General features: G+C 41.4%; 1 protein-coding gene across 3 annotated transcripts in view; it reads right to left on the bottom strand.

Annotated features, from left to right (window-relative positions):
* Window positions 1-14,657, bottom strand: part of ZSWIM6 (zinc finger SWIM-type containing 6) — a 175,219-nt gene extending 160,562 nt beyond the window's left edge. For 2 of the 3 annotated variants that reach the window (XM_032472800.1, XM_032472801.1), the window contains exon 1: window positions 14,003-14,437. In XM_032472800.1, coding sequence (XP_032328691.1) covers window positions 14,003-14,297 — 295 coding nt within the window. In that variant the 5' untranslated portion in view covers window positions 14,298-14,437. Of the gene's footprint in view, window positions 1-14,002 lie in introns of all 3 variants that reach the window. The other variant, XM_032472799.1, reaches the window with a different exon arrangement.
* Between the last annotated feature and the right edge of the window lie 1,059 nt (window positions 14,658-15,716).

Raw genomic sequence — 15,716 nt, 5'->3', positions numbered from 1 at the left:
CTTATTACTAGGAAAAGAGTCGTAAACCAAGACTGACTGGGCAAATGGGAACATGTGGTCTCCCAGTATCTGGTTCCCACCCCTCTTATAAGCCAAGCATTGGGAGTACACCCTTATTGTTCATATATTGTTCAAAAAACTGCTTGATGTGTCCCATTTTACGTAAAACTCAATCTTAAGTAAATGCTACCTCAAGGGAAAGTCATCGGCATTTTGTAGACCAGTTTAATAAACATTCCCACCAATTAGCAAATGTCTTTTCACAATGTGTAAGATTTTGTGGGATGTTCTGAAGTTATCTGTGCTTTGCAAGTCATTTGAAAGTTTTAAAAACTGGTTAAATTTATTTTTACCAATTTCTTTAAAAAGTGCAGTATCAAAGAGGGGACATACAGCTCAGTGGCAGAGTGCATGCTTAGCATGCATGAGGGCCTGGGTTCAATCCCCAGTACTTCCATTAAAAGAAAATAAAGAAACCTAATTACCTCCCCCCACCAAAAAACGTTTTCCAAAGTGCAATATCAAATAAAATAAAAAGCCAATTTCTTAATCCCTCAAAGGTATTTAAAATTCAAAGCTTTTTTCCTTGGTAAACTAAAAGTACTGTTCTACACAGGAATGCCCAAATTATGTTGTTTAGAAGCTGGAATCATCTAATAAATAAACTGCTTTCAGAACAGGTTTTTGGCTGATACTGTCAACAAGTTAACAAGCTGGAAGGAAAAACTTCCCTCAAACAAGAAAGGAAAAAAGAAACCTGATGTGGTACCCGCAGAAAAGTACTGATAATAATAAACAAGTCTAAAAAACCAACCTTCCTATCTTGTGGTCATATTCCTATTCAATATACCTCTTAAGAGACTAAGTTACAGCAACTCAGATTCAGAAAATCAAATAGAAATTGGAACTTGGAGCTATTTTTTTCAACTAAGAATTTCATACAGGTACACAATACTGTCACATACTCTGAACCTATCATTCATTCAAGGGAGTTTCAACATCTGCTATGTACACGCTGCACTGGCACTATTAATAGTTAGCTACCCTGGATTTAAAATTTGCCAGTATTTTTTTTTCTAGTCTAGCACATTTATCTTTCAACTTCAGAAAGGGACTCTGTGATTCTTACCCCTCCCAAAAAAGACTTAGAAATACCTACTAAACAATAGAAAACTCAAAATGACTCTGCAACTACATATGGCAGAATATTTTTATATTTATTTATTAGCACTTCATATTCTGAGTTGTTTGACAGCCTCATTGTTGCTCCCTCTATGAAAGATGCTTAGAAACCTACAATCCTACATATTCCAATTTCTCGTAAGAAATTAGCCCTCATTTCCTCCAATTTTTACATTAAGATGAGTTCCACAGCTGTGTTCTCAGGTTTATAAAAGGCCATGAATCAGACAAGCCAGTGCCAGTCTCTACAGCTCTGTGTAGAATTTTAGATGATCTACCTAGTTTCACTGAAAGAAAACCAAAGTATATAAAAGAAGCTGATTCACTATTATATCTGTTTTTTTAACTTTTTTTATTGATTTATAATCATTTTACAATGTTGTGTCAAATTCCAGTGTAGAGCACAATTTTTCAATTATACATGAACATGTGTAAATTCACTGTCACATTTTTTCTCTGTATTATATCTGTTTTTAAAAAACAGTATGACAGTTCTAGATTTCTTAGGTAAGGCTTATTGAAAGAGTCAAGACAGAATTTACTAGATTTATCAATAAATAAGGCTTCTTGAAAGAGCCAGGTACAAAGCTCAATTCTAAATGATTAAAAAGGCAAACCGAAAAGAAAGATAAAACTAGTTGCTCCACAATTGTAAAGGATAAAAGTGGGAAACTGCAACTCGAGTACATTTTGAAAACCAGCCTTTTAGAGTTGCCACAGCCAGTACATCCATAAAACTACCATAAGATAGACTGCCTTTATATACACTAAACTATCACAGATTACATTCTCAACTGTTACTATCTTTAACAGGAAGAATGCAGGGGGGGGAAGTAGTCAATAAAAAAAATAACTTTTTTAATATTAAATAAGTAGCCCAGTGAACTATAAATTCCAGAAGGAGGGGGTAGGAAAGGGACCCTCTATATTTGAACATGGCTACTTGAATTTTTTGTGCTTTTCTGACCTTAACCTACCACCACTTGGCCCATCTCTATCACCATTTCTTCGCAACACACATGCACACTCACACATATGTACACGGGCATGCGAACAGGTGTGTGCACACAGTGCACGCACACAAACACAGTTTAAAAAAAAATCCTTATATGTCAAAAAACAGATTTCATACAAGAGCACAGAACTCTGAAGTCTCATCAAAATCAAAAAATAAGCCACTGCTAAGCTATGAGATACTAAAGCAAATTCAGAACTAATACATACATTGAATTTTGAATAAACTTCCAGTCACTGGCTCTTACATCACCAGTCTTTTTCTAACACATCTAAAATTATAAACTATGAAAACAAATTATGGAAAACAAATAAGCATGAAAATCATGGATAAAACTTAAATTACTGCTGAAACAGAATTTTTCTAAAAATCTGTCCATTTTAAAATACAAGAATTTTTCCACAAATTGTTAAAATGAACAAAGAGTTTCAAAAAATTTTTTTCCTGATTGCAGTAGTCCTTACTTAAAAGCAAAAATGCAATACTATCCAATACTTTGGAATTTCCTGCTACTTAATGAAACAGCTTAGACAAGATGCCTTTTTAATAAGCTGCTAAGAGAGATCCATGAAAACTGCAAAGAAACTGCTCTGACAAGTTCCAATAAGGAACATCATTTGAGCACTTTGCTTATAAGGAATCTAAACAGCACTAGTCAAACTACCTTCTGGGCTTTGGTTTTAATCAAGCTTGTTAGTTAAACTGGAGTTGACATCATTTAACATGACTCACCTAAGTAAAATCTAAAGTACATTAAAGATCCATAAGATACTCACCTACTACAATCCAGTAAATTACTATGTTCTAAGCACCATATTAAATTTTACACACACACACAAACACACGCACACACACATGTACACACACACAAACCCTTATCTATAGGAAGCATACATAGATAGACCAACGGATCTATCTCCAAGCCACTTTTGCAATACATACCTACCATAACCTCTAACTGCAGAAAAGACACCACATGGTATAGTTACTACACTATGATACATAGTTCAATGTACTAGGTACTCTATCCCCAAGACACTCTATGTTTCCTAATGAAATTTTTGTTTTCACTCTTAAGTAAAGAAATAAAATACCCTTGGATCAGCAAGAGTAAGCTGCCCAAGTTGCTCTTATCCTCAGTGTAAACATCTCATTTTAAGATGTAAAAATTTAAATCAACTCTAAAACATCTATCTGCCTTCTGTAAGCCATTAAACCAGCAAGTCACCTTTCAGCAAATCCCTCAGCTTAAGCTTTCTTATTTCACAAAAGTGAATTCAGAAAAATTCATTCAATAACTACCTTAAAAGCAAAGTGAAGGAAAAAAATCAATATGATTCTATTTCTAGTTATTTTGGCCAATTACTTTGTGTTACCTTAAGAAGGGCATGAGATCAATGCATTAACTAAATGTTACCCTGCCATCCAACAGATCTAAGTACATTACACAACGACCCATTCAATAAGCAAATAATCATCATCCCTGTTTCTATTCATATTCAGTGTAGTCCATGGTACACCAAAAATCATCCCTAACATGCCCTCACCTTCTCCGTGTACCACTACAGAAAGATTGTAAATGCTGTTGTTCTTATCAAAGTCCCTTCCAAAGATACAGATTCATACTGTGATACTCTTTTCACTTCTTCCAAAATTATATAAGCACAAATACAAATACTTTTCATTTTGAGTGCAACTGATAGTCAAGTAAATTTTTAAATTCACATGTGCATCCAAAAGTTTAAAACTCAATTTGCAAATACAATCCACATAATACTGGCTCTAAAGTATGCAGAATCTAGACCCAGATACTAGTATTTCAACCAAAACCCACCTACTACCTATTAGAATAAACAGTAAGCTTTTTTATTTGTCAAACATGTTCTTACAGCATTAACCAAACCTAAACACACACAACTGTGTCAGCAAAGAGAACACTGACAACTATAGACAAAACAGTACATGTGCTTTTTTTAAATGCCTGATAACAACTATAATTATATAAACCAATTCAGACTCTACAACTTCAACAGGTATGTCAATTTTAAAGATGCCCAAGGCATTTTAAATTAAGCAGGCGAATTTCACATCTCTTGGTGCCACCGCAAAACCAAAATTATTGAGCTAGATATAAGTCTGACCTGATAAGGCAATTCTTAAATCTCTCTCCTAACTAAAATAGTTATTGTAGTATGATGACTGCTATCAAAAATCAACTCTTTGTTAAAAAAAAATGCACATCCCATTTTAAAAAAGTAGAGGTAAGTAGAGCATCATAGCACAGAATATATCTGAAGACTTCAGTTTGATAACTGAAAAGTTAGGTTTTTGATGTTTGCCAAGCAGTCCCACAACGTGCTGGCCCTAAGCCATCATGGCCTGGTGCCAGCCTGATGTAGGGCCAAGCTAAAAATAGCAGCCAAGCAGCAGCTGGAACACATAGGTCCCTGTGACCTCAGCTTTATTTCCCTAAATCAAGGGAGGCTGGAGGGGAGAGGACAGTGGCTGGGAGAGAAGGGAATGGAATCACTCTCTTAGGTAATTATTTCCTACCTCTTCCGATTTCTTGCCTTCTTCCCTACCACTCCCTCCTACTCCTCATTCCACCACTCCATTCCTCCAGGCCCAAGAAAGGAAGGGGGAGAGGATGGGCAGTGAGGGAAAGAGAGAAAGGAAGAAAGAAATTGGAGCTCTGAGTCAGGTTGGGTTCCGAGGCTCCCCTATCTCCTACCCTCAAGTCTCACTTGAGTTTACCATCATTGCAAACTGGCTATTTTAGTCGTCAGCTTTACAATGGTCTAGAGAAAATATAACACAAAATTACACAGATGAAAATTGGTGGAGAACAAGAAGAAAGAACTAGAAGATGGTGTGAAAAGTACAAATTCCTAAGTGCAAAGGAACCCTGAAGACTGTTTAAAAAAAATGAAGTCCTAAAGATATAAGGTGAATTTATTTTTTAAAAAAGTCCTCTCTCACAAACATCTGATTACAATTTAGTATTTGAGTTTTAGGGGTTTACTTTATGACAAATATTTATAAAAATCACAACCATCTTCTTTGTAGAAATGCGTTAATACAAAGCAGGAGCAGTAGCAAAGAACATAACCAAACACTACAAGTGTGCTGCCTTCAACTTCTGCCAGCCTTCTCCGAGGACAACAGCAAAACCAGAAGAGGCTCCAGGCTCCACACTTTACACCGAAATGATAAAACACCTATACTTCATTTATAAAAATGCTAGTCACTGCCAGCAAATATTTAACAACTGCAACGTGCCACATACAGCATTCTAAATTGTACTGATGTAATTAAGAGAATTTATATCTTGCTTCTGTGGACTCATTCTACATGCTATCTTCTTACACATATTTTCTGTACAATATCTTCCAACATTAGAGATCTGACATCAATTAACAATGAAAAATGCTTTCAGTAAACAGACTGTTAAATAAGGTATGATCAGAAAGTGAATCACCTGAATTTTAAGCACATTAATTCACTAAATGAGCTTCCAATTTATCTGATCAGCTTATTCGGTTAGTAGGAGTTTAAATGTACTGACAGGTTCTGCTACATCATTCCAATTAACATCGTTCCCATAAACTATCTCTTTCAAAGAAAACTTAATCTTTTTATCAGTACAAGAAATAGTATAATTTTCATTCATAACATTCAAAAAGGGCCTTAAAATAAAATATATATGCTACATACATACTACTATTAGATTTAACATGCACGTTACTCCTCTTTCAAAAGTGAAAAATGTCTGATGGATGACGATCAAAACCACCACACACAACCATCTTCCAAAGCTGAAATTCATTCACAAAAGGCATTTTTTAAAATGCAGGTTTTCCAATCAAATTTTAAAAATACATGTTAAAAATTGTAACTCTGATCACAATTTAAAATTCTGGCCACCATGAAAATCACTCCAGAAAGTAGTAAGAGACTAGAAACATAAAGGGAAACCTTCTAGAATAGTTAACGATGATGCATCACGAGCAGTATTACTGAGAGGGTAAGAGTACCAGCCAGACAAGCTGTGTCTGGCTCCATAATTCACCAGCCTGTATGACCTTGGGCAAAAGTTTATTTGTGCTTTTTCCCTATGCTTCAGTTTTCTCATCTGTAAAATTAGAATAATGAAAGTACCTACTTCACAGGGCCGTTAAGAAATATAAAGTGCTTGGAGCAGTATCTGGCACACAGTTAAGCGCCATGAAAGTAGTGACTGCTATTATTATTATTACTACTATTAGTAAATGTTGTTTTTAGTGGTATGAAGAGGCTCACCGTAAATCACGCTCAGCTCAGCAGAGCCCCAAATCATACAAGATCTTGGAAAGTTAGAGATGTTAATAAAGTTTTGAGGCCACATCAATTATGTGAAAGAAGTGTATATAGCAGTTACGTATATAGTACTACTTACTGGCAATGAGGGTGGGGACACACTGACGAAACACTGAAAACATACAAACAGGTCAAATACAGACACTACTGAGTACGTTTTCACAAACAGACTAAGTTCAGAGCAGACAAATGTCTTACTGGATATTAACTTTAATCATTCTGCATAACTATTTTCAACTTTCAGTAAATTTTTTATTACACAGGGTATGCATGCATTCATGTATATTCACACCAGCTGTAATACAGTTCTATACAGTTAGCAATCATAACTAACTTTTCCTGAACTTTAATCTCATCATAGACCATCTCTAAAATTTCCAAATGTCTACAAATGTTTTACACTACCATGTATTTAGCATGGTATCACTGCTTAACTGAAGCCATTAGAATCTGGCCTGAAACTAAAATGCTGTCTAGAAATACTTTTACAACATTCGATGAAATGTTAGCCAAATAATCTCTACAACAGTCTAGTCAATTTACATTCAAGAATATGCTTTTTCTGATTTCTGAGACTTTCTGAAACTTACCAAACATTCCTAGCAGATTAAGAGGCAGCCTGAGTAATGGAAAAACAGAGTCCGTGTTTAACTTTGCAATTTACTATGCCTCTCTAGACAAATTACTCAACATGTCTGGGCCTCAGTTTTCTCATCAGCAAAATGGGAGAAGCTGGAATTGATCTCTAAAAATCTCCAGAGCTCTTCAGGCAGATAATACATGATGCAAGAGTATTTTGTAAAAGCAGCTTCTCATCTCTCAGCACATTTAAGAACAAATAGAACAGTGCACCTGTACACAAAGGTCACTAAAATATACTTGGAGTGATGATACTCAGATGATACCTGGGTTCATTTGTCTTCTTTTCTCTCACTTATAAACATCAAATTAGTTACAAATACATAAATAAGTATATGTATACATGTAATAATATATGCTGACAAATAAACCAGTTATCACATAAGATTTCCACAAATTAAAAAAAAATTCCACAAATATAAAATTCTTAGCATACCCTTAGCAAAAGAGTTCACTATCAGCTGAAAGTCAATCTTTAAGTTCAAAATTAAAAGCAGATTTTGCACTGCATTCTGTCCAAAGTTTGCTTTGGTTACCTTTTCTAGATGAAGAAAATAAAGGAAGCATACTATTTTTAAAGAACTGAAAACCATGTACATAGCATATTCTTAGCAGAACACACAGCACTGAAAGCAAAAAGTGGAGAGATACTCAGGTTTTTTAAACAAATCTAACCAACCCACTTTATTTTTGAGATTGACTAGGAATGAGAAACAAGAGTCTCTTTTCATGGGACACAACTACGTAACATTTTTCTCTAAATTATCATTTGGTACTGACTTCTCAGAAGGAGATGAGTCTTTCAATCCATTTAAAGGAGGAAACAGCCCATGTTTTCTAATTTACAGTAATCTCCAAACATTTACATATGTCAGAAAATCAATAAACCAAGAAAATTAAATTAGGTTTTTTTGTTGTCAGAAAGCACCGTTTTCTAAATTAAATGATAGCAATTTGAAAGGCAACTAAAAATGGTTTTGTGGGTTCCATGTAGTTCATTACCATTTAAAAAATAGTTGCCTATAATCTGCTTTGTTTCTAAGATGTTTATACTTACCTATAATCTGCTTTCTCCTCTAGGATATTTGTCCTCTTAAATATAACAGTTGAAGGTCATCAGCAGTTCAAGTTTAATGATTGCCCCAATAAAAATTTCTAACACACATGAGTTTGTTTTACCGTATGTATATGTAAGCTTCTTGAAATAAAGGTGCCAAATTCATTTTGCATCACTGAAGAAAACTGATTTTCCAACACAAAAATATAAAGCATGTAAGCATTTGGAATTAGTACAGATCCAATTGTGTTTTTTAAAGGAACAGCTTTCTTAAAAGAAAACAGTCATTCATTCCTTCACTGCCATCCTGTTCACTGAATATATTACTAGCTGAAATCACACATTCTTAAGTGAACTCTTAACATGAGTGTGAATAAAAAGATGCTCACTGGCCAACATCTTTCCAGATGAAACATTTAGAATTGGAATTGATAGCAATTGATTACCCACTGTGAAAAGAAAAGAGGCCCAGATAACTATCTTAAAAATCAGCCAGGACATACTTAAGAAAATACTGAATTGAAAATACTTGAATTGTTCAATTAATTGCAATAATTCTTCTATTAGACACGTTCCACAGCATCCTGATGTTTTTAAACGAAAGCCATCCAAGTTTCACATCTGCAAAAAGGATGTGAAACTCAATGTGCAGTTGAAATAAAATAATAGGGATGGCCCTTTTCCTCTTCAATCCCAGAGCAAATTCACAATACAGGTATGAAGAACAAGAAATTAAAGACTGTAGCAAGAGTAAAAATGTCTGCTTAATCCAAATCTGCAATTCCACCTTACAGAATTGTTGAAATCTTTCGGCTACGAAGAGTATTCTGTCTCCTGAACACTTTAGATTTCTTCACTGGACCAATACTAACCATCAGAGAACTAAGTATCATAACAGATTCCAAGATTTCTTCACCTAAAATTGAAAATTTAAGCTCCCTTAGAACAATGCTGAGCACATGTGAGAGATCCAAATACTTTCAAAAATTAACTGTAAACAAATCAAACAACTCAATTCAGACAGAAAAATAGAAAATATATATGCAACTAGTTTCAAAATTTCTTTTGTGTACTCTTTCAGTAAACAAAAAATAGAAAAAGTATAGGATCTGATTCAAATTTGTTCTATACCATTAATCTCAAAAATACATTCAATGAAATATACTCTCATAAATAAACAAAACACAGAATTCTGAAAGTACATTTAGAATCATATCTTTATATAATGATCTCCAGTCTGTAAAGAAAATCAAAATATTCAAAGAAAGGCCAAAAATTAGCCTTAATTGGCTGATTAAAATCTTAACCATCTGAAATCTAATAATGATCCCCTTTTACTACCTTACTACCCACTAAGTCATAAAATTTTGTTATGAATTTGAAAAGACCATGAGAAAGTGTTTATCAAAGTGTTAACAGAATTCCGGGGTGATATTCTTTTCTCCCAAAAGTAACTAGCAAAGAAGAAAAAAGGCAACTTCTCCTAAAACTTAGCTCCTTCCTTCTCCTACAGAAAACAAGACCCTAGTTTCTAGTTTTGTTTGGACATTTCTTGCTTTTAAATGATTATTTAGTGACAAATAAGCAAATGGTGTTTCAAAACAACAACAAAAAAAGAATGTACCCAAGTCTTCAGAAAAGGGACACACACACCCAAGCCAAAAAAATGCATTAATTAAAAACACAAGGATAATATTTTACCTCTAAAATAAGTGTATTATATACACTTCTAGTGTATATAATAAAATGAAAAGTAAAATTCCCCTCAAAACCTTGCCTGCTCATCTGACTGCCTCTCTCCAAAGATACTATTCAATGATGGCTTGTGTAGCCTTTCCAGACATTTTTATACATCTGTATGCAAGTCTTTGTCCTTTTAAACAGAAACTGCAGCATACTATATGAAAAGTTGACTTGTTTCAAATGAAATATGTTGATCACCTCTTCTTGTCAGTATATAAAAATCTACTTCATTTTTCAAGGTTGCATAGTATTCCACTGCGCACTTCTTAACCAGTTCCCTTATGATAGAAACTTGGGTTGATTCCAGCTTTTCAGTATTGCAAGCCATACTGCAATGAACATCACTCACTGTACTGAACATCTCTGTGCACTACTATCAATATACTTATAGGATAATTCCTAGAAATGACACAAAACGACTATCTCAAGCATCAGGGGAGGCAGCATCCCATTCCCTCACCTCCTCAACCAATTCTGGATACAGTCTACCCATCTTTTTAGTATATACCAATATCTTAGATGAAAATGGCATGTCATTTTCACTTGTGTCTCTTTTACTGAAAATGTTTATTAATAATTTGCATTTCTTTGTGAAATATGTTGCCCATTTTTCTACCAGGTTATTTCTCTCTCTCTTTTTTTTTTTTTTTTTTTTTTTGCAATTTTTAGTAGTTATCTGTCAGTCTTTGGTCACATATATTGCAAATACTTGCTCTAGTTAGTTCCTTAATTCATCATGTTCCCAGTCCTACAAAAATTTTTAGATTTTCTTTAATCAAGTAACTTGTATCTGTCTTTTCCTTTATAGTTCAAGTTTCAGGTTCCATTAGGGAAGCTCCTTCCCAGGCAAAATTTTTGGTAAGTTTTTTAATATGACTTCTAAATCATTTCTTAAATGTTATCCATAACATTTATATACAAGCACCTTCCACAATAGCTCCTTTCCAATATATCCTTATTTAACAAACATCAGCCAACTACGCTTTCTCTAAAACATCTCATAATCAATTCATGAGCAGCTCTGCACAAATTAAACATTGTTTACCACTATTACACTAAAGGTTTAAATTTTTCTTCTTTAGATTTCTTCTTAAAATCTAGGAGTTGAAAAATAACTAGCAAGTATGTTTAATTTCTGGGAAGTACCAATTCTCTATCCCTCAATCCTTAAATAATCTTCAACAGTGTAAGTGGAAAATAAGGTCCAACAACTAGATTGTCTGTATTGTAGTTATAATTTAGTCATCTCTACAAAAGTCAATGGATACTCCCTGTACAAACGTGTAATTTTGCAATACCAGAAAATTGCTTATGATGCTATCAACACACTTTTCTGTTCTTTTCCACTCCAGGTTCTAAAGCAAAAGAGTTCTACCTCAAATCACAAAATTAAAATAAGCTTCATATCAGTTCCAATTCAAACCACCACTTAGAGGTAAATTAGATGGTTAATCTAGCTACTCTGTCTATTCTTCATCAAGGAAAAAAAATCTTGGTCATAAGTTTTCTATCTCACAGTGCCAGCTGCCAGGCATTTAACAGCCTTCCATCTCTAAGCTAACTGGCACAACAAGTAATACAACTTGGAAGTTAAGGAAATTGGCAGAACTCAGAGGGGAAAAAAGAATATTTTCCACAATTTGTACAGCACTTGTTTAGCACGTATGTAAGTGTTTCCGAAGGGGTGGTCAACTCTTCAAACTATATGAAAATCATCATACTACTTACATCAACCACTGCCAACTCCATTCAGTGGCCTCCTTCCCCTATGAGGACTATTCAAAAAGTTACTATTTTCTTTTACAACTCACCCAGGCCTCTTCACCGATGAAAGCAGGCAAAGCCCACGCTGTGTGTCTGTCTCCTAGAGAAGATTGCATCTTTTATTTATTGTCCTTTGGCTTTATTTTCACAGTGAATTCCTGGCTTAAATGCAATCAGCCAAGAAACCCTCCCTATGTGCTCTCCTGTCATTCCTCATTGCTTGCAAGCAGAGTCAAGCACAGAAGGGGAAAAAAAAACCAAAACCAAAACCAAAAAAAAAAAAACCTCAACATTGCCAACCAAGTCATAAAAACTCGAAAACTCTAGTTTGTGATACTGAGAAACCATGGATGTACTTCAATCTCTTTCGACCAGGCAGGAAAAGGGGGGTTTAAAAAAAAAAAGGTGTAACTTGACAGAATGTTAATTAGATTTTTTTTAAAAAGGATGGATGGGATAGCCTTAGAAGTTAAACACCCCTTTAGACATAAGAAAAGGGTATCCAACCTAGAAAAGGCAACACTGGGGGCTGCCTTTAGAAATAAATGACCATGCAGAAAATCACGTTTGCAGATTGCATTAGAATTCAAATTAACCAGACAGGATTAAAACAAATCTTAATTCTCTCTTGGGGCCCCTATCCAGACCCCTACCGGACTCCCAAAGAGAAGGATAAAAGGAACTGACTACGGAAAGAGAAGATTAAATTAAAAACCAGAGACTTCGATGCTTCCAAACCGCTCCCCATTCATTAGGTACTGAGTTCACCATCACAATTTAAATAGCAATATGAGAGCGGGGTAGAAAATACGCCAGTTGCAATCAGCAGAAAAATACGGGGAAAAGGGAGTTTCACTACAGCATTGTTCTTTTCGGTCCAGCTCAAAATCCCCATCACTATAGCTGAAAAAAATATCTGATCAGAAAAACATACTGGACGGATGAGGGCAGGAGGGAGGAAAGGGAAAGCTTTTTAAACTGTATTTGAGAAAACTCTCAAGGTCTGTCAGAGAAATGAGGGAGGGCTGTGCAGCTTTAAATCACAAGTCCTTCTCTCGCCTTTGTCAAATATCTTCTACTTTACAAGCCCTGAAAAGAAATAAAGAGACTCTTTTGTTTGGTTTCCCCTTTTCGGAGGGTGACAGAAAACTGAAAGGGGCACAAATAAACCTGAAAATGAGAACAAAGTGCGGGGTCGTGCCCGGCTGCCAGGCGGTCGCGACGGGAGGGACGCGGGAGCGTTCGCGGAGCCCCTCCGCCTCGCGCTCCCGCAGCCGCCCGCCGCGAGCGCCAAGCCCGTCACTGCTCCCCGACGCTCGCACGGAGCAGGACCAGCAGCCCCCCGGCGCAAACCGAACTCCTGCAGCAGGAGCCCCGGCACGCCGCGGCCCCTCGAAAAGGGAAGTGCGAGCCGCTCCCGGCCCAGCTCGCACCCTTTAATTCAGGGGCGTCCCCTGGAGGAGAGGTCCCTCAGGAGAGGGTCCAGCTCGCTGCCTGCCTCCCGCGCCTCCCGGAGAAGGGGAGGCGTGGAGGGAGAGACATTTAAATCCCGGGGCGGCCAGCGGAGCTCGCATGAGCCAGCCCAGACGCCGAAGCGACCCCCGGAGCGCAGCGGCTGCCAGCCCGTCGAAGCCCTGAGTGGAGCGGCCGCCGAGTAGCATTAAAATGTATTTCCCTCCCCTCAAATCGAGGGGGCGGGGAAGGGGGGAGAGGAGAAAGAAAGACCAGCGAGCGACAGACAAGGGGAGAGAGAAGGAAGAGCGCAGAGCGCGGCCCGGCCGCCGGCTCGGCCCCAGCCGGCATTGTCTGTGCGGCCCGCGCCCCCTCCCCCGCCCCGCACGGCCCCGCCACACACAACCTCAGCCGGAGCCCGGCCGTCCGCCCGCGCCTTTGTCCACATTCACCCCCCAAAACAGGCGAGCAACACTCCAGGACGTGCTCCCCGGAAGGAGGGCGGGGAACGGAGCGGGCCAGGGGCACCCGACACCCAACCCGCCGACCCCGTGGTGGGGCGCGTCCTGCTGATTCATTTCCCACTCGCGCTGGCCCGTCCGGGGAGACAGGGGGCGGGGAGGGGCGGGGAGGAAATGGGCGCTCTGCTCGGGAGGGCTGTCCGGGCCAGCGAGGACACCGGACGGTGTGCAGGCGCTCACCAGGGTGAGGGGCTATCCGGAGGGGAGGGGGCAGGAGCCCCCCCCACCGAAGGACTGACCGACAGGCGGCCCCGCGACTGCCCCGTGACTCACCGACTTGCAGGACGTTGTCGACGCAGCCGCTCTCCAGCAGCGCGATGCCCCGGCGGAAGGGCAGCCGTGTCTCGTCGCCGCCGTCCGCGGACCCCGAGGCTCCCACCGACGGGGTCCCGGCCCCAGCGGCGGCGGCGGCAGCGGCGGCGGCGGCGGCGGCCGAGGTGGCGGCCGGCGAGGACGAGGAGCCGCCGCCGCCCGCACCGCCCGCGCCGCCGCCCGCGCCGCCGGAGCCGCCGCTGTCGTCGCCGGGGCCGCCCGCGGCGCTGCCGCCGGTGTTGAAGGACGAGTACATGCAGATCTCCCGCTCGCTGCGGGGGAAGGACCAGTAGACGATGCGGCGCTGCACCGGCTCCGGGATGCGCTCGAAGCGCTCCTCCACGCGCTGGAACGGCCACTTCTCAGCCACCTTGCGCGCCGCGATGTCCAGCAGCGACTCTGGGCTCTGGGTCTTGCCCGGCGGCAGTAGCCCCAGAGCCGCGCCGCCCCCGCACGCCGCCGCTGCCGCACCGCCCGCCCGCGGGCCCGGCCGACAGGCAGAGCTGTAACCGCCACCCGCTCCTCCGCCGCCGCTGCTGGCTCCGCCGCCGCCGCCGCCGCCCGGCCGGCAGCAGAGCCGTTTCGCGGGAGGAGGCTGCTGTCCGCGCTCCGCCATGACCGCGCCGCTTCTAACCCGACAGCGGAAGTGCCGGGACCCTATAAACGGCACAAGGAAGCGCGACACGCACACGCCGCCGCGACGCCACGCTGCCATCTAGGGCCCGCCGCTCCTTGTACGGGCACAAGAGGTGGAACCTTCGCCGTGACGTCGAGGCTAAGGCGGGGCACCGATAGGGGGACCTAGGGCCAGGGGCGGGGCCTATGCAAATCACTGGGTTGAAACATAAATAGAGCACTCCGCGGACACCGGGGTAGCGGGGGTGGCGGGGTTGGGTGCCCGATGGGTTGTGAGAATGTCAGGACGCTGTGACGCGAGGGGCGGGGCTCAGGCGGGGTTCCCGCGGGAGGGGGCGGGCCGCCGGGTCCGGCCTCAGGTGGATGGGTCTCTGCGCCCCCTTCCTACTCAACTTCCCCTTCCAATTCCCTGCCTCTCTTTGATGTCCGGCACGTGAGGACGCGCCTCGTGGGTCCCAGCGGGGAGGGAAGGGGAGCTGGGGGCTTGAGCACCAGAGAGGGGTCGGGGCTAAGTGGGGGGCGGGGCCCACGGGTCGATGCCCCACCCCCCCCGTCAGAGCCTGCCCGCCGGGGGAAAAGCCTCTGGGCGGAGGAGGCGCTTTCAAAACAAAGAAATGCGGCGTGGAACCCGGGGGACGGGGGTGGAGAGGAAGGCGGAGGAGGTGCGGCTAAAGCCGCCCGGTCGGCCGCTTCCCCTCCAGTCAGCCCGGAGAAACTACCCCCACCTCCAGCCCAGGCTGCGGCGCCGGAGAAGAGGGAGGAGGCTGCGCTCCGCGGCTGTTTTCCAGTTCACTTTTAAAGACCAAGGAGGAGAAGGAGAGCACCCGCTCCGCAACCCCGGGTGGCTGCAGCGCAACTAGCCCCGAGCCCCGCGTCCGCTCTGTCTCCGAGGCCAAGCGGGCCAAAGTGTCTGAAAACGCGCTGAGCACTCGGAACCTGCCCCGGAGCTGTGCGACGCGCGTCCCGAGCTAGCCGCGGCCGCCCCGCCCTCGCGCTCCCTCAGCCCCACGGGCGAGAAAACCGGCCTGCCCGCCGGCGG

This window comes from Camelus ferus, chromosome 3, assembly GCF_009834535.1.
Source record: "Camelus ferus isolate YT-003-E chromosome 3, BCGSAC_Cfer_1.0, whole genome shotgun sequence".
NCBI lineage: Eukaryota > Metazoa > Chordata > Mammalia > Artiodactyla > Camelidae > Camelus > Camelus ferus.
The sequence above is the reverse complement of the archived record's forward strand: the minus strand, read 5'-3'. Positions and strand labels throughout refer to the sequence as shown.